This window comes from Leptonychotes weddellii, chromosome 5 (assembly GCF_054177405.1).
Source record: "Leptonychotes weddellii isolate Sample4059 chromosome 5, ASM5417740v2, whole genome shotgun sequence".
NCBI classification, from domain to species: Eukaryota; Metazoa; Chordata; class Mammalia; order Carnivora; family Phocidae; genus Leptonychotes; species Leptonychotes weddellii.
This window is the reverse complement of record NC_138373.1, coordinates 7,745,800-7,769,342: the sequence shown is the minus strand read 5'-3', so window position 1 is coordinate 7,769,342 and position 23,543 is coordinate 7,745,800. Positions and strand designations below refer to the sequence as shown.

The 23,543-nt window shown below is 53.6% G+C and overlaps 1 protein-coding gene across 9 annotated transcripts in view; it reads right to left on the bottom strand.

Moving 5' to 3' along the window:
* Positions 1-23,543, bottom strand: part of CUX1 (cut like homeobox 1) — a 352,135-nt gene that overhangs the window by 66,766 nt on the left and 261,826 nt on the right. For 5 of the 9 annotated variants that reach the window (XM_081819440.1, XM_081819436.1, XM_081819438.1 and 2 more), the window contains exons 10-15: positions 20,812-20,916; positions 14,952-15,140; positions 6,986-7,044; positions 3,613-3,661; positions 2,688-2,784; positions 1,025-1,696 (exon numbers count right to left, since the gene is read on the bottom strand). In XM_081819440.1, the coding sequence (XP_081675566.1) occupies positions 1,025-1,696; positions 2,688-2,784; positions 3,613-3,661; positions 6,986-7,044; positions 14,952-15,140; positions 20,812-20,916 (1,171 nt within the window). The remainder of the gene's footprint in view (positions 1-1,024; positions 1,697-2,687; positions 2,785-3,612; positions 3,662-6,985; positions 7,045-14,951; positions 15,141-20,811; positions 20,917-23,543) is intronic. The other 4 variants (XM_081819442.1, XM_081819441.1, XM_081819437.1 and 1 more) reach the window with 3 other exon arrangements.

The window sequence follows — 23,543 nt, the reverse complement described above, 5'->3', positions numbered from 1 at the left end:
AGAAAGGGCTCAGGGCTTCCTGTGCAACTCGGGAGTTACTAGAAACTTTTGAGAGGCCCTTCCCTGGCCAGCCGGCCTGCAGAGGCCATGGCTCTGCTGCGGAAGATCAGACAGACCTAAGGAGTGGCCCACGGCACCAATGCCATGAGGGTCAAACGGAGGGAGCACCGCCTGCCACCAAGCGCATCGCCCACCAGCCCCCGGAACAAAGCTCACATTAATCATCCAAAGACAGTCAATTTCAGTTAACATCGCCATAGAAAGCTCGATGTGCTTTGTGCAAATCGACGCTGTTCGAAACGTCTCCCTGCTCCATTTGTCGTGTTTCAAACGCGTCTGATAAGATCTACCCCTCTCTACCACTGCTGGTTTAGCAGAATGATCCTGTCGTTCAAGGGGGAAGGGATTCTCTCAATCAGGGATGCGAATGGACTTTTCATCTTTTTGTGGAGGGTGGGGTAGGAAGGGTGTTTCAATAAAACTTCCACGTATCTTACTCAAGGCAGGCGTGTTTTGCTCACTGGGCTGCGCCAATCGCTAACAGAAGCTAACACCGGGAGGGAGGCTGGCCACAGGACACGCTCCCTTGTGCGCGTGGGGAAGAGGAGAGGACACGTGGCCGATACGCTCTCCCCAGGCCTGACCCCGGCTGCTGCCGCCTGGGCTCTAGGGCCAGACGCTACCTGAGGGCTCCTCCCCCGTGGGGCCAGCACCCACTGCCCATCGGACCACTGGACATTACACACGTCGGGACGTTGTACGGGGTGTAATTCCGTCCGATTCGATACGCGGGATTGAGGTTCTGAGTCTACTACATGCGAGGTGCTGAGCGAGTGTCAGAGGCCAGACCCCCCCAGTCTACGGGCTCTGGCTCACGCCAGCCGACCCTCGGACCCTGGAGATGGTAGAACTCAAGAGAACTTTACCTGATGTGATGCACAAATGTTCCGTCACACGCACACACACACTCCCACACAACCCTGATGGGTTCACACGCTGGCGCCAGCCCCTGAAAGCCTCTCACCTCTTTGTCTGCCTTGGATGCTGCGAAGGGCCAAGATGTTCTGCTCGTCTGAGAGGAACTGCTTCATCTTGTGAAAGGGCTCCTTGCCGCGAACGGTCAGTTTATTCCAGGGCTTGGGCCGGGCCAGAATCTCGCTCACGGACCCTTGAGACAGTCCCAAGACATAGTGTCCGAAAATGCGCTGTCCGATATTGTGCTTGATCAACTGTTCCTTCACCTGCCGGGCGATTTCTGCCGTGTCTATCTCCTCGCCCTCGGAGACGCTCCCAGCACTTTCTGACTGGCTGGGAGACGGGGCCATGCCATTTACATCTGGGCTCTGTTGTAATGGACTTTGGGAAGATATGGAGTTTGTGCTGTATGGACCTGTTGAAAAAATCATGCTTGTGCTTCCTGCTTCCTGCATGGCCTTGGAGTAGAAGGACTGCATTAGCTGTCGTTGGAGGAGAGAGTTTAGTGCAAATTTTCCCGTAGAAGCCAGGGGTAGGCTGGGGCTTGCCAGGGATGAGCTGAAAAAGTCTTGCGTTAACCCCGCTGGTGAGAACTGGTGTGTACCATTAGTATTGGAAGCCTGCTCCCCCGTGTTGCGGGACAACTGAGGAGGAGGGGAGGCCGGCAAAGGTCCAGGACGCCGACTCTCAGGCTGGTCTTTCCCTTTTCTCCTGGCTGACCCTACAAGGAAGGGCAAACATAATGCATTATGGGGGATTCAAAAGGGAAAAAAAACCAAGACCAAAATGCCAAGTTTGCCCCACAAAAGGGAAAAAAAAAAAGTGCAGATTTTCCAAGGGCCAATGAGGTGTGTTGGTTTGTTTTTCAATTGAATTTTTAAATTAGCCAAACGAGGCCCCCCGAAACAAGCAACATGCATTTCATGTTTGCACCTTTCTTGTACGTTGCAGCCTGGAGAGTCCCCTCGACACAGATTCAAACCCCTAAAGTGGCAAGGAGCCGGTACCACACACAGTAAAGAGTCGACAGGTCGCGGGGCCTCTTATCGGGCCGCTAGCATTCGAGCTATTACCAGAAGGGCCCCACCTGAGGAGCAGCAAACACTGACATTTTGGGACCAACGGGTTCTCTCACACCACTTGCTCTGAGGCGAATGCACTGCACCGAGTCCACTCGATCGAAGGCACGCACATTTTAAGAATGAATTATCACCGGAGCCCGAGACACTGTTAAACGGTTTACCAGCTGCCAAAACCAGAAGCAGTCAGTGACGCCACCATTTTGGGACGAGCAAAGAAAGGCTAAGGATGGGGGATGCGCTCCCAAGGAAAACCTGACAAAAGGAAGAAAAGCTCCACTGAGGCTGGAGGCAGCCCCAGAACCACCACAAGACAGAGGCCGCACGACTGGGAACGGACCAGAGAGGCCACCATCCTCTGAGTGTCCCTCCTGGCCTCTCCTGCAACACCGGCCCTGACTGACCTCCGCAGGTGCTCTGCGGCCACGCGCCTCGTCGTGCGCGTCGGTAGGCGGGGCGGGGGGAGGGGAGGAGCCGTGCGGAGGACCAGGAGGAGACCAAGCGCTCATTAGTCAAGGCTGTCATCAACCGCTGATGCTCCCGTCATGCATCGGCCCAGACTCACGGTTCACCTTCCTCTTCCTCGACCCCCGGAAGGGACCGAGCACGGCACGCGAGACCCTGTCAACCTACCGCTCAGGTCGCTGTTGGAGATGCGCAGCGCGGCATTCTCGGACTGTAGCGAGCGGTTCTTCTCCAGCAGCAGCACTTCCAGGGGCTTGGACGCGTCCTAGATGGGGCAGAGCAGGGCTCACTGTGGGGCCGGCCACCCGCCCGCTCCCCGGGGCCGCCAGACCCCGAAATCCCTGCTCCGATGGCCTGTGCAGCCCACTCTCTGACTCCCATGCGTTATAGGAACCTGCCTTCCCCTGGAGATGCTCCCACACGCGTGGAGAGCACTCAAGAGCCTTTCCAAAAGGATGCATTCCTGTCGCAGTCATTCTTCTTTTACACCTGTGTGGCTTCTAGACAACTCCTATTCTCTATGCCGTCCCCAAGGTCGAGGAGTCTAAATCCGTCCCTCATCTGGCACGCGGACTGGCTGCCAAGCCACAGACCTGTCCGGAGGTCGCTACCAAGGTTAAGCTTTCCTTGGTACCAGCCACAAAGAGCTGCCGTCTGGACATCAGGAGCGGGATTCCATTTGATGCCTTAAATTCTCCCTGGCCACCAGGTTACCGGGCACCATGGTCATTTTGCCCCACCTCTTTTCCACGTGAGGCAGCAGATAAAGAAAGTTCCTAAGCCGGTCCGTTTGGGGCTGGTCTCTGACACAACCTAAAAGTGGTCTTACCCATGTGCTCAGTGCCCGCCCAAGTGAGATCACAACGTCATGTGAACTGAGCTACCCGTCTGGAAAACACTGACTTTTCTCTTCCTGCCTCTTTTTAATTAAAGATAATGTGCTTGAACTTGCTTAAGATTCCCAGGAAATGACTCGTCAGCTGCAGGCGGAGGGTTCCACGGAAATTTCGAGAGCGTGAGGCTTGCTCGGGGAAGGGCAGTGACCAAGGCGAGCTGGCCCTCACGCACACAGAGAGCAAACGAGAGCGCATACCTGTGTCCCAGAGCCCTCGGACGGTGCAAACTCCATGGATTTCAGAATGCTGTGGAGAGCAAGACAGAGCGGTTATTCCCCACTCCTACCTTTGATAACTGCCACACTAATGAGCACTAACATTACACTTTCCTGCACTCCAGGAACAGAGGAACTGACAGCTTTAACAACCTCCCTGGCAGCATTATAATCTGATAGTGTCTCCAGAATAACTATTCAACTAGCAGTTGGCCAGCAAAAGTTTCTTGCCCAGCATGTAAATCATTCCATATGGAATCACACCAGGGCTGTTCGGAGTATAATTTTAAAGTTGAACACAGACGTAACATTGTTGCAAGTGGAATGTATTTGTCAAGCTTACAGGGAATGAAAAAGTTGTAAGAAGGAAGCCAGAGAGAGAAACCTCATCCCTCCCACCTGCCCCGGGGGGCCAGATGCTCACTTGGTGGCTGCCATGCAGGGACCTGGGAAAATAGGCAAAAAGCAAGGTCCCAAACTGCCTGGCTCCAAGGCTGGCCACAGACCTGCTCTGCAGCCCCAGGCGCTGCGGGGGAGCAGGACTGTTTCTCCTTTGTTCTCCTTATCGCTGAAACCTCCTCGGTCTCAGCTTGTTTCCACAAGTCTTGAGAGCCGAGGGAGTTCAGGTGCCCAGAACCACTGTTTCCAGTGTTCCTTTCAAAGGGACATTCCTTCCTTTCTGTGAGTCTATCTGGGAGGGAAGGACAGTGAGTCCACATGGCCCCAGGCGCTTGGGAAGGCGAGCGAAAGCGGCTGTGGTCCCCGGCAGCAGGCCACCTGTGCTCTCCCAGCGTTCTCGCAGCCATGACCTTGGCCTCTGCCCTCTTTAAGTCCCATGGAAGCGTCAAGAGCACCGTGTAAAAATGCCCAGGGTCCCGGGAGACCACTCTGTTGCAGCCACTGTGGTGGTCAGTGAGAAGCTGACGGCTTAGTTTATCTGTGGTTTTATCTTCGTAGTGGCCCGTGTCCCACAGACCAACAGAAAAGGAACGAAAGAGCAGCTGGGGGGTGGGGGGAAGGAAGGAAACCTCGTAATTTTATTTTATGGTGAGCTATTGAAAATAATAACTCAGGGGCCGCATTGCATCAGCCGGAAGAGAAGTGACGAGCAGTCTGGAACTTGTCCTTTTTTACGGCCGTCACGTTTGCAGCTATATTCTTGTCTGAGATCTTTAGGATCACGTAACAAAAGACTGAAGTGAGCCTATAAGCTTACACCCAAAACACCGGCGTCTGTTCGTTCATTCGCTGGATCTTTACTGATGACCTATTGGGTGCTGGGCACTCAGAGGATCAGAACCGCTCTGCCCCTCGCCCTTGCAAACTCCACAGGCTGTTACAGGTAGACGACAAAATCCAAATAGCACCCAACATAGAAGACCTGATGGGCGCTGCTGGCAGCAGAAACCTCCTTGGGTTAGAGACGGGGTCCGTGTCAGGAGGAGTCAGTGTCTAAGAAGGGCTTGGAAGGAGCAGGGCATTTTACAGACCACTGAGGTGGGCAGGGGGCCTGGGGCAGAGATAGGACGGGAGGTGGGGCGTGTGTCTGGAAGGGCCCTTGGATCACTAGGAAGTGGGAGGGCAGGGGCGTATTTTAGCAGAAAAGCCATCGGAGTGGGGCCTTCAGATGCAGACCTGGGGCTGAGGGGGGCCACGGTGTGCATGTGCAGCAGAAAGGGCCACTAGGAATGCAGGCGCAGGTCTGGGAGGAAGCATGCAGTGGCTGCGTGGGAGGGAATGGACCTTGATCGTGTCGCGCATGGGAACGGAGGTGAGCTAAGAGGACCGTCGGGACTGAGCTGCGTGGATGGGCAGAGGCTGGGGGAGGAGGCCTTCACATCAGAGTTTCTCTGACTCAGCACTAGAAGGCACAGGCTGTTTTCTTCTCAGTGGGAGGAAGAGCAGAAGGAAGGACGATGGGGACAGGAGAAGCAGATACAGAAGGTCAGACAGGTGAATAGCACACGCCTCAGGGTTGGAAGAGGGAAGATGTAGGCAGGTGTGTGTGTGTGTGGGGGGGGGTGTCCAAGGAGGTGCTGCAAGGCTGTCTGCGGCCAGAGGGGGCGACACCGTCCAGGGAGAGACACGCTGGGCCTCTGGGCACCGGGCTGAGAAGCCACCTGCAGGCAAGTCGCCAGCGAGGCTGGGGGAGTTCATGACTGAGGGAGGGTGACGGGCCCTGGTGGTGGGAAGGTCCAAGAGGCCTTCCCGTGGGCTTTTTTAGCAATCCTGAGGGAATGGAATTGAGACTACAAAGAACAGCATGGCGAGTGGGTGTAGGCTTATTTTAAAAGGAGAAATTAAAAGTGTCAGGAGGGGGGGCTGATGGGATAGCAGAGGAGTAGGAAGGGATCCGGGGTGCGGGTGGGGGGTCAGCCTGGAGAGACGGGAGGGAAACACCAACACCAGAGAGGGGAGCCTGAGGCTAAGGGGGTGTCTGTGGAGGGGTTGGGGCCCAACAGGGGGGAGCAGAGGAAGGACCCCGTGTTCCCGCAGCAGCGGAGAACACGGGCCTGCAGGGCCCGGTGACCGTCTGCCGTGTTTCAGAGCTCGGCCATGGAGGCAGGGGCTGCCCATGAGCTCCAGGAGGGCCGGGGGCAGCCTTGGGGGAAGGAGTTTGAGGTACTAGGAGGCGGGGCGTGAGTGTGGGCACTTCTACTTGAGAATGTTCGCATTAGCACTGGCGGGGTGACAGGACTTCAGCTACTGCCTTCGGATGGGAAACTGGAAGCTGAGAGAAGAAAGTCCTGGTGTCTGAAGGTGGTCAGGGGCGGGGGGTGGTGGTATGAGGCCACGTGTAGGCTTTCAACTGGAAAACACTCCCCTGGGGGCACCTGGATGGCTCAGTCAGTTGAGCGTCTGCCTTTGGCTGGGGTCATGATCCTGGGGTCCTGGGATCGAGCCCCGCACTGGGCTCCCTGCTCAGCAAGGAGTCTGCTTCTTCCTCTCCCTCTGCCTGCCGCCCCCCCCAACAAATAAATAAATAAAATCTTAAAAACAACAACAACCCCAAAACAAAACATTTCTCTGTTCTGCTCCTGTTTGGGGAACTTACTGCTGGCACACAAGCTCATATTTCGTAATTTCTATCAGGGCACCATCTCCCCTAATTTTGTGCATACTGGCATACTTGAAATGCACGGCGTCTTAGAAAAAGTCCCCAGAGCTCAGGCACAGGCCTGAGTGCACACGCCCACGGCTCTGAGCAGCCTGGGACACGGTGTAGTGGGGGAGCGGCTGCCAAGGCCCAGAGCGAGGGCCCGCGGCTGCCCTGTCCCTGGCACAGCGGTTCCTTAGGAGAAGTGACCAGCAAGCCCTGGCTTGTGGGCGGCCGCACCGGCGTCTCCACACTTACTTTAGTTCTTTCTTCACTTCTTCATAGTCAGCCTGTCCTTTGAGTTTTTCTTCCAGTTGCTGAAAACAGAGGAATTTTATTAGTGGCTGTGTCTGCAACGGGTTGACGGACCTCGCTATGAAGCAAATGCTTGTGTCCCTCTACCCCCTACCCCCAAATCCGTGTGTTGCAACCCAACCTCCAGGGTGATGGTGTTAGGAGGCGTGGCCTTTGGAGGCGACTGGGTCACCGGAGGGGGAGCCCCATGGATGAGATCAGTGCCTTTGGCACAGAGACCCCATGGCACACCCCAATGCGTGGGCAGGGTGGGAAAGCAGACACTGGTCTGGGAATCAGGAAGGGAGTCCTCAGCAGACACGGAATTTGCTAGTGCCCTGATGTTGGACTTCCCAGCCTCCAGAACTGTGAGAAATACAAGTTTTTTGTTTAAACCGCCCAGGTCATGACGTCCTGCTATGGCACCAGGACAGCCTTCATGGACTCCAGTCCTAGGGAACGTCCAGCTGTCCCTGAAAGGAAACGCAAACGTGAAGTGAATGGTGCCAACGTGCAGGGTTGCTTTCTTGACCTTCACGCTTCTGGTCTGGTGTGTGTGTGGGTGTGAGGAAGTGTGAATGTGCACAAACACACACACGGGAATATAAGGTGTAATATCAAACCTAACCAAGTAGAACAGAGCTTTACCAAAGTGGAAAACAGAATGAGAAAAGGCCATTTTGTAGGAAATACCACGAAATGGCAAACAGAGCGAAGAAAAGTGCTCAGCACTTTCACATCAACGTGTGGCTTTTCGCGAGACACATTAGGCCAGCTGACATGTGCAGTCAGTTGTCAACACCTTTGGTGGGACCCTGCTAACAAGAGGTACGAGCCCTTTGTCACTGAGTGTTGGCATCAGATAGGAATCGGGGAAAAAGCATTTGAACCTTCAGATCTGCGCCACCCCCCCGCCCCTGGACATGGGCACTTCAGGAGCGGAGGCCCGGTGAGCTGGGTGGTCTTTTTGTCTGAGTCCCGCGGGAGGGCCCTTGCAGGGCACCTGGTCAGCAGGGCCAAGGTTGGGCACCGTCAACTGACTCCCTGGCACTTGAATGCCCCTCAGAGGGGGAATGAGACAACACGCACCCCGGCTATGAGATGCTCTGTGAGCTCACAGGCCCTGATGTGGCTGGTTTGTGCAGTGCTCTGTGGGGCTTTCTTGCTAGGAGGGGCCTCTGGCTTTGGGTGGTCAGCAGAGGATGCTCCCTTCTGCGAGGGTGTTTGGACTAGTTTGCTCTTGACCTCCCATGAAGGGGAAGGGAATAAGGCCGCCTCACATAAAACACAAAGACCCTGGGGCGGGGGAGGGCTGACGATTTAGCATGTTTCCAGGCCTGGGGTGAACAAATTTCAGGTCCCGAATCCACAGCGCTCCCAGTTGCCTTTTTTAGGTAGTGCTTGGCCAGCCATGGCTGCAGCCACAGTTTAAGGCCGACTGAGAATGTTCTAGAGTTTGGGGAGGAGATGCCCGTCTGGCCCATCAGGCGTGATGCTCACCTGGATCTCACCCTGCCCACTGTCAGAGAATTTTAGCTCATCTTTTCCTATTGCCTTTGTTGGCAAATTCTTGTGTGTATTTCCATCATGTAAAAGTGCTCTGCCCTCGTTCCTTTTTATGACCTCTTGCCAACTTTATATATCATGATGGTTCCTCATCGTAATCAAACGGGGCGGTGGGGTGGGTAGCATACACTCATTTTCCGACAAAAGAGTCTCCGAAGCTGCTCTCGAAGAAGTGATTACTTCATTCTCCCTACAGTCGTGTGTCAGCCATCCCAAACAAAAGACGATAGGGTGCCGCTGGGATGCAAGGCACCTTTCAGGCTGTGCAGTTCACAGACGCCGGCTATGAACACATTAAACTTGCTCGTGTTCAGGAGACAGGAGGGAGGGCAGCGAGAGGGGAAAATCCGGAGCACTGTAGAAGCCAGCAGGGCACTGAACCTGGAGTTAGGTCCGTCACTTATGAGCGGGACACCTCGGGGCACGGTAATCAGTGTTTCATCTGTGAAATATGCAAGGGCAGCAATGACCTCAAAGGGTTGGGGGAAGGAGCACAGGGCCAGGTCCTGCTGCGGATGTGGCACCACGGGGCCTCTGATGTGGGGCTGTCACCAATGCCAAGTCTCCCAGGGAGCATGGCTTTGCAGACCCGTGAGGGGCCCTAACGAGAAGGATTTAGGACTGGAGTCCTGTCACTTGGTCGGATGTATGGTTTTCGCTGAGGACTGAATCGTCTGCTGAAATTTCTGCCGCCTACCCGGGGGCAGCTTAATCAAGAAGAACCCCAAGACTGCTTCTGTAAACCTCTGATGTTCGTTTCTTGGGGAAGACAACAGGATGCAGACAACAGGATGCAAAGCCTGTCCGGACCTGTGAGCACTGTGAGCCCGTCCTCACCAACGTCTGGGAGTCTGACTTCCCAGAGCCACACTCTATCCTCTGCTTGGGTCTTTGACCACAGACTCCTTGCTGGGTGCCTAAAAAGTCTAGCTTCAAAAACTCTCCACCTGGAAAGGGCAACAGCTCTGTCTGTTGTCCTCTGGGGAGAAAGGCTCCTCCCAGATTTCTCAAGTATTCCTTGGCTGGGCCAGATTCGGTGCTGGGGTCTACGCCCCAAACACTATCTCACTTCACTGCTGCACCATCTCTGCAGAGGTGGCTGTGTGCCCACAGAAAGAAAACAAATCACCGAGTTCTACAATCAGATCGCGCTCGAGCGGGAGGCCGCCCCCGCCCCCGCCTCCCCTGCAATTCCAGGAGGAACCTATGTGTGCGGAGGTCAAGCCAGGTGCTCGCTGGAGGCCTGGGCTCCAGAGCCTGACAGATCAACCAAGGCCTGGCTCTGCCACTTAGTTGCAGGGTGATCTTGAACAAGACACTGAACTTCTCTGAGCCTCAGTTTATTCATCTATAAAATGGGGATAATGGCACCCATGGTACCGTGCTTTGGTGAGATCCAGATAGAATAATGCCCATGGAATGAGCAGCACATGACCAAGCACTCTGGAGATGGGGGGTGGTTACTGTTACTGGTGTTATTAGGACTTTATCCCTGGGGGGTGGTATTGGAGAGGACTGTGATTTTGGAAGGGGCTCTCTGGTTCTGAATCCAGGGGCTCTGTTTATGAAGTTCTCTACTTCCTAACGGGCTTAGCCTGTTGGGCCTCATGCTCCTCCCCTGGACAATGGGGAGAGTAAGAAAACGGGTTCCCAAAGACAGGACCGTCGCAGGATGTAGGTCCCACCCATTTAGCAATACAGAGCGCACACGTGGTCCCCGGAGCTTAGCAGGTGCTCAGCAAAAGGATCCTGAGTTGCTAGAAGAATTATCCATATGAAGTTCTTAAAATGCTCTAGGGCTACCAACTCACGGAACCCCTGACGGGAAGACTGATGTGGAGACCCTCGGAAAGGCCTTTCTTCTGGGCAGCACAGCAGGCGCAGGGCGGTAATACATCCTTACCATGAAACAGATGGTGGGCTGGGGAGATGACCCCGCTGCCGGGTGCAGATGCCTTTACCTTTCCTCCCAGACGGTCAGAGCCAAGCTTTCAGCAGTGTTCTCTGAAGCCCAACAGCTCAGGCTTGGGGCAGTGGTGTGTGACCCTGTGTCTTCACGGGGACCCCTGGGGTGAGGGGTCACCAGCCGAGAATGGGGACATATGACTGCGCTCCCTGGTCTGGGGGAGGTGGGTCTGATGCCCCGCCCCTTGGGGTCATCTCTGAGGTCCCGGCTGAGGCTGTGTGCACCCTCCTTTACCTGCATGGGGAACCCATTTGGTCTCCACAATTCCTTGGTGAGAGGTAGCAGGCACGTAAATTTAGGATCTACTGATGCCGGGCATGTGTTGGGGGCAGGGGAAGCCCAGGGGGCCCAGGTGGGCCCTGTGCACACACGGCCAGACTGTGACGGGGAAGGTTATCCTGGAGGACTCGCCACAGGCTGGAGAAGTGTGACCCCGGACAGTGAAGGGGGATCCCCAGGAAGGCAACCCTATCAGAGGTCACTTCCAATTTCCCTGAGCTGTGATCCAGGTGTGAGCCAGGCAGCTGACTCCTTCTCACAGAACGGTGCCGTCACAGCCCAGGAGGGTCCAGCCTCAACGCTCAGGCCACCGGGACGCTGCCTGCAGGTGGAACACCCGGATCCAACACAAGGTGTCCAGGGTAATGTGTATCTTTCCGAGAGGCCTCCTCACAGATTCCCACAAGTAATCAGCTCCTGAAAGCACTTCTAGTAACGCGCCCTGGTTTACAGCCGCCTTGGAGGGGCCTACCTGTGGCCTCCTGCTCCGCACGGAAGCCTCACTCCTTCCTCTCCAAGAATCTGTGCTCATACCACCTTCGAGACCCAGCCAGCACAAGGCTGGGGGAGGCCCGGCCCCGGGCTCTCTGCTACTGGGACTTTTGATGTTCGGGCTCGTTTGTGCGACCCAGGGTAAGTCTCTCCTACTGGGGGATGGGCACAGTGGAGGGACATGCATGGGCCTCTCCTAACTTCAGAGACCTCCTCCGCGAGGCCACGAGCATCATCATGGCTACTCATGTGCTGAGGCTGAGACATCGAGAAGACGCTCTTTGAAACGAGACTGAAGGCAGCCTCATTGCAGTACGTTAGGGAACCTATGTATCAAAGTGCCAGCATCCAGAAACAAAGAACTGAGTGAATCTAGAGAAGTGGTCATTCGTTTTTTCCCGGCCCAACCTTCTGAGGGACACAGCGTGCTCCGTGGTGGCTCAATAGGACCCATCGAACTGCAGGAGATGGCAGGGGGTGGGGTGGAGACAGAGAGTAGGGGAGGCCCCTGGAGACAGCCCCCCCGGTGATTCTAATACACCCTCCATCCCCAGTGGGAAGTACTCATCTTTAGAAAATACCAGTTTCTCCCGATGGGAGATGGGCATTCTTTTAGCTAGCCTTTCGTATAAATAGCCATTTTAAATTGCAGCTATTGGTAGCATGATTTTCCGTGCTTTAGCAAGTAAAATGCAGGTGACTGCCTAATTACACTGCCTCTGTACTGAAGTGCTCCAACAGAAGACCACAGAATAGAGTTATCAAAAAAAGCAGTCTTGTAATGGCAGCCGGGTTACTTCATTAATTACAAATACAGAATTATCCTGTACAAGTGGCAATGTGCTTGAGGACTTGTCAGATTCGGCAGGAAGAAACATCTCCCATTTCTGAGTCTGTTTCCATGTCTATTTAAAGGGGAGGGGGGCACCACTGTATGTGGATAGCGATGTGTTTAGGGTGAACTTGGCTTGAGAAAGTAGAACACGGGGAAAAAGAGACTGGCAGACATCCAACTGTTGATTCATCCTCACGGAATTACCAATCGATCGTCTAGGTGAGGAAACAGTAGTTGCAAGAGATGGAGACTTTCAAGGTGCTGGAGAAAGCAAATCAACGGCCCCCTCCCCCAAATATATTCCATTTCAGGGTATGGCACTGAAACCCCAGTAAGCTCAAGAGTGGAGACTCTGCCCTGTGAGATCAACCCCCACATCTCCTCAGTGACTGTCATCAAGCACGTTAGCGTTTGTCTCAAAGACCATCGTCAACATTCATGGCAAAACCACCCCCAACGCCAAGCAGCGGAGCTGGGCCTCAAGCCGCAGCACCCTCAGATGGTGATCCCAGTTTGAGCCCCGCACCGTGTATCCCAGCGTCCCCTGGGGCTGAATGACATGGTCCCAGAAGGAAAAGACTGGGGGGGGCTGGGGTGGGAGACGGAGGAGCAGGAAAGGACAGCCCCAGGGGAAGTTCAGGTGCCACTCCCGTCCGGAGAAGCCCCATTACAAAAGCATCAGGTTGCCAATTTGACGGGTCTCATTCATAACCTATTTTTCCTAATAACTGCATTGCTGTTTAGTTTAGATTTGAGACTATAAATTATACACATTAGGAAAAAAAAAAAAAAAAGCCCTGGGACGGTATCTCATTCAATTAACCTTACTCCTTCGGGTGAGGGAGGTAGATGCGCTCGTCTGGGGGAGGCTAATGCCTTTTGTGTGCGGGTTCAGTATTGGGGAGATCTTCACTCCTGGTGACAAGGGGTTAAGATAATTAGAATCAGAGAAGTCTTGTTACTAGAGGATATGTTTTGATTATGAGATCAGATGAAGATAAGGGAGCGATAATTTTGGAAGAAGTATTGCCAAATTGTTTCATTAACTGCACCGTATTAAAGAATTCCCCCAAGATATGGATAAAGAACATTAATTTGTAAAACTGCGTTTCATTTTTGTGTGTGTGTGAAGGCAAACATTAAAACCTTAACTGATTTAGAAGAAATTGCTCCATAATAAAAAATGTAACTTCTATAGCCTCCCTCTCATAGTCAAATGCAGGATGTATCTGAGGCCCCCCTTAACTGTAACAAAGCAGAGAAAGGCAAATTATCTAATAATAATGTCACTGCTGGGGTCAGAAATGGCTGTAACACGAGAAAATTAGATTTAATCTAGAAATAAAAGATGAACGCTGGCACTCACTGGGCAGGCTGATGGGAGAATAAGAACCATGGGAGAAATAAATGTCATGGTCGATGACAAATGTGTCCACCCTCTCCCCAAAGTCAGCAGGACTGGCTCCTCAGACACTGGAGGAAACGCACCCTGAAGAGTCCAGGAGGAAACCAGGGAGGGAGAGCGGTGGGTGCCCCGGGTCAGGGAGGTCAGGCCCATGACCTGCCGACCTGCTGGAAACTTGGCTCAAGGTCAGAAACACGGGCATGAGTTGGGAAGGGAAATCTCAGTTTTTTAAAAAAATTAAGATGGGCCTAACTACATTCTGGAATTACTTTACTGAAGGTAAAGTTTTCCTGACATTTTTACAACTGATCTTGATGCACTGTATTTAGTACATGAAGACTAGGCTTGGCCATCATTCGCACGCTCCGCAAATGGAAGCTAGGCGGGCATCGCACAGGCTAGGGAGGGATGGCAGAGTGGGGGCCCGCTGGCCTGGGGGCCGGGCCCACACTCTCGCTAGCCCTGTTGCTTATCATCAAGTAAGATACCTCCGAAGAGGCCCTTCTGGCCCTGACATGCCACGAATCTAGGGTGCGAGGATTTTCTTCATATGGTGCTAACTGTAGCAGGTTGAAAAATCTTAAATCAAGTATAATTATTTTTTAAAATATACTGAAAGGCTGGCAGAGCTGGATGCAAGGCATGTCTGTGCAGCTGGCCTGTGACCTTGGCAACCACTCCAACCCCACACAAGCAGGTGCACAGAATGTCCGTCTCTGGGATGCCAGGTGGGGAAGCAGCACCGTGGGTGGGCGCTGACGACGGGGCCTTCTACCAAGTGCTGCCTGCAACACACGGTCCATCAAGGGCAGTGCCGTTCAGGCAAGAGCTGGTAGAAGGGTTCAAAGTCACTCTCCCTGCCTTGGGCTCCAGGACCCTGCTTCTAGTTCCCTCACAGAGGTTCAAGGTTGCCCTACTTGCAGTCAATTCCAGACAAGATGCTCTCCGGAAAGGAGCTCAGACAGCACCTGTGCACCCGTGAGAGCTGTGTCCAGGGGAACCTCATGCCTCCTTATGCTGCCACTGTTCTCACTGGAGGGAAAAACTCTTGCTGATGGTTGGAGCTCAGGCTGAAAAAAACCTGAGCCATCCCTTCTGCTTTTAACGTGAGGACGAGTTCTAACCGTGACCTGTGCGGACCACAAACGTGAAAAACACTTGTGCAACAGCCAAGGCAGGGCTGACAAGGTGGCTTCTGAGCTAAGGCCTCTTGTGGTGGTCACCACATCCAGCACGTGCCCCAGACAGTGAAGACAGAAGTGACCCCCTGGGCCAACCGGCCCCAGGCTCCTCCAGGGTCACATGTAGAAGAAGGCAGAGGCAGCAGGGGTGTGTGCGCGTGCGCGTCCAGCCCTCCCTCAGCCCGTGGCCCCCAGAGCGCTCTTACTTTGAGCGTGCTGTTCTTGGCACTCAGCTGCTGCTCGAGCTGGGAGATCTGGCTGGCCGAGTTCTCACGCAGCTTCGTGAGGCTGGCCTGGAGTCTCTGCACATCCTCCACCAGCTGGGCGATCTCCCGCTCTTTGGCGGCCAACTCAACTTCCAGGCTGGAGCGGGTCAGCACCTCTATGGCCTGCTCCTGCGGAGGAGAAAGGAAATGACAAAATTGCCCTGGCTTCGGGTGGGGCTTGTGTTTATCTGTGCCGGCAACGGAGGCAAGAACGTGCAGGTGGAGTGATGGGGACAGCGCACTCATGGTGACGTTATCTCTTGCCTCTGCTGAGATGCACTTGCCAACACCTCCCTGCACCACCTTCCCGTCTGCATGGCAAATGCGCCTGGATTTGGCCAATGGACAAGTACTTATTGGGTGCACACCAGGAACCAGGCACACTCTGTGAGCACAGGGAGAACAGTCTCTGCTGTCCCGGGGCATCCAGTCAGGGGGTGGGGCTAGGTGTCTGAGATGCCAAAGCATGTTAGGCCCCAACTGTGCCACCCCAAAACTGAAGTGGGGGAGGGGCATGGGGTCAGACTTGGGTGAGCCTGTGGGGTTTTAAGAAGATGTTCAGAGGAAGCCTCGCTGAGATGGTGACACGTGAGTCACCATCTGAAGGTGACAGAAAGGGTCTTGCTGTGTGCTGGGGGTGCCAATGGGGCAGGCTGAGGAGGTCCCCTGGAAGCTCTGAAGCATTAGGATTTTCTATCCCAAGATGCAATGCAACACCCCTTTGGTTCGCTACTGCATTATCCAGAGGCTGGGATGGTGTTTGACCAACTGATTCTCAGATTCAGCATTTTAAAAAAGAGCTAAAAGATGTGGAAGAATGCATTTGGTAATTCTTTGCTTAGGAACGCTTATGATAACTGATGTTGTTAAAAACTTACCGCCCACCCCCCAATTTGCTCATTTTGGAAAATATGCAGAATAGGAAAAAAGGCATTACAAAAAAAAAAAAAAAAAAAAAAAGAAGAAAAAGTCAGTTCTACGTCCCAAGGACTAAAGCTGTTCTTTATTCAAGTTTTAAAAGGAACTCTGGCTCCTGAAGGACTCTGGGAGCTTTCCTGGCGGGTGGCTGCACTTCTTCTGGGCATAGCCAGGGGACAGAGACGGAAGGACAGGACACACTAGTCTCTGTGACAGCAGAGACCTGGGGGCAGCTCAGGCTACAGGGTGGGTGTCATCATCCTCGGTGTCATGCCCCCCTTCACCTCCAGAAGTACCCCAATTCATGTCTTGCTCTTGCCCATACTGGCAGCCAGGCACAATGTGCTTGTCACAGGGTTCTCATGCTGGGGGGCAGCCAGTCATCAGGGAAGCAATTTTTTACTTCTCCCTGCTGGGAATTTAAGGACCTGATCATTTAAGAATGTAAAGCTCTGTGTGCAAAGGAGTGACTCCTTGCTATTCCTTGGGTTTGTACTCTCTTGGAAAGTAAGGCCTTCATTCCTCCTGAGTCCTGGCAGACACACACGTGGCCCCGGCAAGCATCTTCCTGCCTGCTTCTTTAAACGGCACATGCTGTCCAGATTAGTTCTGTTCAGAGTGTGCTCCCCGAACTGGCGCCAACTCACAAAATGTTGCCGGTACACAGGGAGACAAGCCCGGAACGGGAGAGCGAGTGTTTAAAAACTTTCCTAGCAATTCAACGTTGCTGTGACGCTTTTACTGTCTTTTGTAAAATGACCAGTCTGCAACAGATCGGGAATTAACAACAAAACCAAACCCACCCTTGACCTCTGAGCGTGTGGGAAGCCCCGCCCTCGGCAGGAGCCACGGGGACCTGAGATCAATCCTCCTGGTCGTGCCAGGGGTTAGTGCCTACGACATTACTGAGAGAAGCATGTGGAAGTGAGCTGTGAGGAGGGAAGGGGGCAGAAAGGCTGGTGGGCCTTGTCAGGAGGGTGGCCAGAGGTGCCCGCACTTGTGGTGGTGGGCCTGGGGGAGCAGGGAGGGGACACGATGAGAGGGATATCCAGGGAGGCTGGTCTCATGGGCGGGGGGGGGGGGGGGGCCGTGATTGATCCGCATTATCTCATTTTAACTTATTTATCAATTTTCCAACCTGAGGGATGCCAGCCATAATAATGGTTTCGAGTGCTCCCCGGAGAGTCTGTACAAAGAGCCAGATGGGGAGCTGGGGCTTTACACGGGCAAGTGCAAGTTGAATATACCAGGGATAAGTGGTTCAAATGATATGTGTAGAAACAGCAGCCGGCAGTGCTGAGCCTGGACTCAGGATGGGGACCTGGGGGCAGGCCGTCCCAGAGGGCCATCTGCTCAACTCCAGGGGCCGAGACTGGCCTGGCCCCACGCCGGCCGTGTGACCTTGGGCACTTCAACGGACTCTCAGGCACCCAAGCCGGATTCCTCATTCATAACATAGCCAAAGTCATTTGTGTTTTACATAAGCTCCAAGATATGAGATCATCCACCCGAAAGCAGTTAAGACCTTGGAAATGAGACAGAAAAGGTCATTCTACTCGAAGCCCAAATGGGGCTCACTTCCTGGCTGTCCCATCCCGAAGACACGCAGGAGATAAGGAAGAACCAGACAAGGGCCCAGGAGGTGATCAAGGGGCAGGGGGTGGAAGGAGGTCTGGGCCTGGGTCTCAGCGCCTGCGCAACAAGCTAGAAAGGAAGTTGTGCAACACAGCGAACATGGGCCGAAAGGAGGGGCGCTCTATACAGCTGCGGGAAGGTCAGTGTCAGGCACTTGAGACGCTCTTGTGATCACTGCCAGGAAGTGAAATGTACGATTCCAAGAGGGTCAGGACTGCTGGCTCCCGCGTGTCTCTCTGGGCCTCAATTCAGCTGTACCTGAAGCACTTGGGGGCTTTAGAAAATACATGGGTTCTGGGCCCTCCCCTGGAGACTGAGGCTCAGGGTCAGGACTCTGGCTGGGATAAGCCTCTGAAGGAAGGAACAGAACTGACTTCCCACAGTGGACACCAGAACCAAGTCTGTCCCAGCAGGGCTAGTCCCATGGCTCCAGGCTTCCAAGACCTCTAGGGGCTCCTACACTATTCACGAGTGCCAGGTTCCAGGGGGTGGGGCCACCGACGGCTCAGGGGCCAGGACAGGATGTGTGAAGATGCTTTGTAGAGTCTGAAAACATGGTAAAAACAAAAGGAAGGCCTTAAGATGATGACAGTCCAAAGGGAAAAATGAATGTAAAAGCAGAAGTTACTTAGGTAGGACTTGACTGAATTTTGTCCCTTTGAACCCTGTTCACCACCCCTCCCTCCCAAGCTGCGTGCATCTGAGTCCTCCAATGGAGACCAGCACGCCCAGGCCCAGATAAGCTACGTAATGACCTCTTTTATCCTGCAGCCACTTCCATATCAAATATGGATGAGATGTAACAGTACGACTCGAGACAGGGAAAAAGAACCTTACATGAAATGATGGTGCGCCTAGGGCCCCAGACTCAGAGACAGATACCTCACTTATATTTATCCCAGTGGTGGAAAGACGAGGGCATGGGGACCTCAGTTCTACTTTCTTACTGACCTCCTGTGTTTCTGCCAACACCAAGTGGCCAGAGTAGGCTGATTCCATCTGGTGGACTTACCTGGTAGGGTCGCCTGATATATAGGAATGTTTCCTAATATATGGTTTGTTTAGGTTCAAGGGGTGGCCTGGTGTGGCGCACCAGAGCCCTGAACTAATATTTGTCTATAAATACTTGACAAAGGACCTGCTTATGTCCTGTCTCATTCAATGCACACGAAGGAGAGTAGGTCGATGGAGGGGGGAAAAGAGTGCGTTACGGAGTAAGACAACTTAGGATCAAACTCCAGCTTGATCAGGTTTGAGCTGTGTGACCTTGGGTAAATAACTTCTCTGAGCCTGTTCCCTTACTTGTAAAACGAGGATAATAAAACCTACCTCTAACGACAGTGGTGTCCCGAGGCATAAAGGAGACCACCAGATCAAGCCCCAGCGCGGCCCCCACCACAGGGCAAGAGCCCGCCGAGAGGCGAGCCTTCCACGATTGGCGATTCCGTTAAGACACCCAATGGATCGGTTTTGGCTTTTGCTCGATCTATAGACTCCACTGTTCCTCTGCCGAGTCCTGCCAGCCAAGCCCAACAGACATTTTCCCGCTGGCCTCGTTTCCTATGTTTGCTCCCCAACTGGCTGGAGCTGGGGCTACTGGGAACGTAGGCCCAGGGGGGAGGCCTGGCAGGGCCGCTCTCAGACAACTGAACCAGCGCCACGTAAATACTGCACTTAGCCCATGATGAAGTGTTTAAGCGCCTCGAGGACCCACAACTTACTCTACCTGCAAAAACATTCATTTCCTTCTGAAATGTTTTGGTTGCTGCAGTCTTGGATGGTGCCAGAAATCCTTTCAATCAAAACCATTTAGCTCGGGAGCCCCGTGTAGACACATGAGGATGGACGGCTTTCTCTCAAGAACCCCAGGCGACCACAGAGGCCGGGAGAGACTGAACTGACTCCTTCCTTGAGGGCTTCCTCCCGCCTCAGCCCTGGTGCTGGGTCCTGTGCAGGCATGCTTGGATGAAGGGACAGTGACAGAGCCAAGGGGATGTTTCAGGTACAATGAATACCAGAGTCTATGAAGTTGTGATGGCTCCTTAAATGGAAATTTTTTCTCTGTACCCTGAAACAATCATGTTTTCTTGAGTGTTCATTAATTAATTAGTTAACTAATTATTTTTATAATGTAATGTTAACTTAAGGACAGAAAATGAAAAATCCGTTCTTAAAAAGGGGTCCTCACACTAAAACTCTGCTTCAGATTCGCTCCTGGGGAATAATTTTAAGAAGTCCCAGTTGCGTCCTGGCTTGGCCACCGGGGCCAAGTGTTCTGGGCCCACAGGTTTACATTCTGGAACTTTTGCTTTGTCATCTAGGGCACCTACAAGCACAACTCACCCACCACAGGCCACGGGACCTGGAGGGTCCTGGGGGCCACTCCTACTCTGCACATAGGAAACTGAGGCTGCCCAAGTTTGACTACCTGAGCTCTGTGGGCAAACAGGTGACGAGCTGAGCTTTGAACCCGGGGCTCCCGGATCAGAGATGGTGAGGCCAACTGCAGCAAGTGCGTGCTGAGGTTGACTGACACCGATTTTAGGTCAGGACTTGCTCTAAGTGCTTTGCTTGGAAGAACTTCCAGAACTCTTACAACACGCATGATGAAACCTGGGCCCGGGTAAGTCAAGCTACCTGGCCCAAGTCATGCAGCGCTGGGGTCTGACCGCGGGGGCGCGGCTCTAATATCCAGGTTTTAACTCCGCGCTGCCCCGCGTCACTGCACGGCGCTCAAGGCGGGAGCCTGGAATCTCCAAGTCAAAGCTGCCTCGATTGAGCTGCGAAAGTTCCATCTAAGAGCAATTTTTATTCATCTTAAAAAAAATCAAGAGGCATACAAAGGCATAAGATGTGTGCCTCCTTCCGAATGTTGGCACTTGCAGTGAGTCTGCTACCATCTAGGCTTGGAGCCAGTTATTGCTTTATTCCATCTTTGGCCTGCCCGCTCATCACCAACTGCTTTCTCACGTTGGAAGGACGTATCGAGGTGGAGACCAAACCTCCAATTTTCCAGTGTAATTTTGGTAAGGCTCCCGCCTCACACGCCCACCCTCTGCCAGCCGTCTCCCCACGGGCCTAGCCGGGAGGACCCTCTCTTTCGTGAGGTGATCCCCTGCCTCAGCCTCCACGTCCGGCGGGCGACACGCCGACCACTTAGCATCGATGCCCCATTGGCAAAACTCTTCCCCTGACCGTTACAGGTCCCATTCCCCAGACAGAGTCCCCACAGGGCTGGGTTACCCACCACGTCCGGCGCCTTCTGGATCTGCGAGGCCAGCTGGAGAGAGTGGTTGGCCGACGAGAGCTGCTCCCTCAAAGTCTCCGCCTCTCTCTGAGCCACCTCTGCCCTCTGAAGGAAATGAAAAGTGTGAGAGAGAAAGTACATTCAGTTTAACAACTGACAATTATTACAAGAACATTCATCAATTCATGCCTGACTGACTATAATTGATTTTCCTAAACACTCAACCTAATAAATGCTAGAAAAAAAACATAGAATGTGATGGATTTTTATTTTAAACAGTACAAGGAAGAAATAATTGAGCGATTATGACAGTAATTTAACGCTAGGAGCAAGGAATCCCCTGCTGATACTAATGCTCCGGCCCACTGAATTTCCCAGACTGAATAAATACAAGTGGAAATAGAGTCTTTTGATTCAATTTCTTTCTATTCTCATAGACCAAGAAGATTTTATTGCAGGATTACTCCTGGGAGTAATTCTCACGGGTAAACAGTGAATTAAAGACACTTTGGCCATTCTCTTCCTAAAGACGTGCACAATGTTGTGGTTGTTTTCCTTCAGCAAGTATTTCCACAAACGTACGGGGTGAAAATGCCGCCTCTTTTGTGACGGCCAGACTTATTTCAACATATTTAACCCTTCACCCGACCAAGTTTTCTGACGCCGATGCTGGCTCTTGCAGCCAGCCAGCCAGGCCGACCCGGGGGCCAGAGGCGGGAGCGCGGCCAGGCCTGCTGGGGGTAAGGGGGCGCGGAGCTGACCGCAGGAAGGGGGCCGAGGAGAAAAGGGGGCAAGCTTCCACTATTTGCATGTCATTCCTGGATGGGAAAACCAATACCATTGGATGGTAACGCACGATTTCCCACCCGGGCGGTGAGACCGGGACATGCTGGTGACCATCGCCCGAGAGGGTGGAAGCAGCGGGCGGAAGAGCGGGGGCAAGCGACCTCTGCCCACCAAGCTTCTTCCTTCCCCCCCAGAATAGGGACACAGTCACCTTCTCAGGGACCTCGCAGGGATCAGCCTCCACAGGAGTGCCCTGCACACAGGACTCATTCGCATGCGTTTTATTACCGGGCTCGTCCTGCCTTTACAGTTATGACGGGGACGAAACTCTAGGAGGGCTGGGGAATGGTAGCTAGCACTGGGCACATGGCCCGCAAGTCGTGCGCTGCTCTTTCCATTGGACCCACATTGCACCGAGAGAAAAGATGAACGAGGAGAGCCTGGCTGAGCAGGGCTATGTCGTGTGTCTTCTTCTTCTTCTTTGTAAGATTTTTATTTATTTGACAGAGAGAGAGCGTGACCACAAGCAGGGTCAGTGGAAGAGGCAGAGGGAGAGGGAGAAGCAGACTCCCTGCGGAGCAGGGAGCCCTATGCGGGACTCGATCCCAGGACCCTGGGATCAGGACCCGAGCCGAAGGCAGACGCTTAACAACTGAGCCACCCAGGCGCCCCGTGTCAGCTAATTGCTAAGAAAGGACTGAAGAAGAGATATAGGAAGTGAGCCTGCCCGGTACTTCTAGATCAATCTAGCTGGCTGAGGAATGGGTTTGGCAGCCTTCGGCGATTCTGCCGCAGGACAAATTAGGGTGTTTCTAACAGCAGTTACTTCTGCCCAGGGTGGTGCTGGTGGCCGCCCGCCCTGCTTCTCCAGGGGCGCTTGGAAGCTCGCTCCATCCAATTCGCACGGCGCCTGGCCAGGCCTGTCTGTGCTCACGAAATCCCCTCCTCAGTGGCAGAATCCTGGATGTGCCACTCCAAATTTTTCTGATAATCTTGTCATTATTACTGAAAAGTTTACTCTTCTCTTTCTAGTCGGCGAAGCCCTTGGGCATAAAACCCCCACAACTCTGCCAGGAATGAGGTGTATTTGACATATTTCTAGTCTCTTGGACTCGGAAAAAGATTTCTTAGCCTGGTGGGGAAGCTGTTTGAGTAGCAGCCAACGAGGCTGGGCAGCCCCGCCTGGTGAGGCTCTAATACGGGCATTTAGCCGTGTGGCGCACAGCGCGGTCTCCCCAAAGGCGGGTGGCTCAGGGAACACGGACGCGATCTAGCTGTTGAGGATTTTCTCCTCGCCTGGCGTAATTTCTCCAGAGCTTCTGCACTTCATTTGGTTTCCAAGTTCACGTACAGAGTCACTCTGTGGCCTTATCCATGGTGGGTCACGGCCTTTTTACCACATTTGGCTTGACTTGGTTACTTCAGCGCAACTTTTTGATTGTTTAGGATTCGTACGATTTGTTTAGGATTTATGGCCCGAGGACATCAAACACAAAACAAAACAGAACAAAACAAAAGGAGTTGAGGTCGTTGTGCAGCTAAAGAGGCCCAGAGCAGAGGAGAAATAAAAGCAGGCCTGAGAGCAGCTGAAGGACCGGGAGCAGCTGCCAGGAGGCAGCTGGGGGAACCAGTTCCTACGGTTGTAGATTTAGTCTCATCGTCGGCAGCTGAGGCAGGAAGAAAAAGGGGCGCCGTGCTGGGTCAGCCCCGCGCTATCCCGGGTGCAGAGGGGGGTGTGGGATCCAGCGGCCACCCCTTGCCAAGCCCGGGCTGCCCCCCCAAGACGCTTCCTCTGCTGGCTGTTGCTGACTTTCTGTACTTTCCTGGGAAGCGAGAGTGGGTGTCACCAGCATGGGGAAAAGTGAAGCTGGAGGGCACACGACGAGTGGGGACACTGCCTGCCTCTGGCGGTAGCCCTGACTACACGCACAGACGCAGCCCAGCGG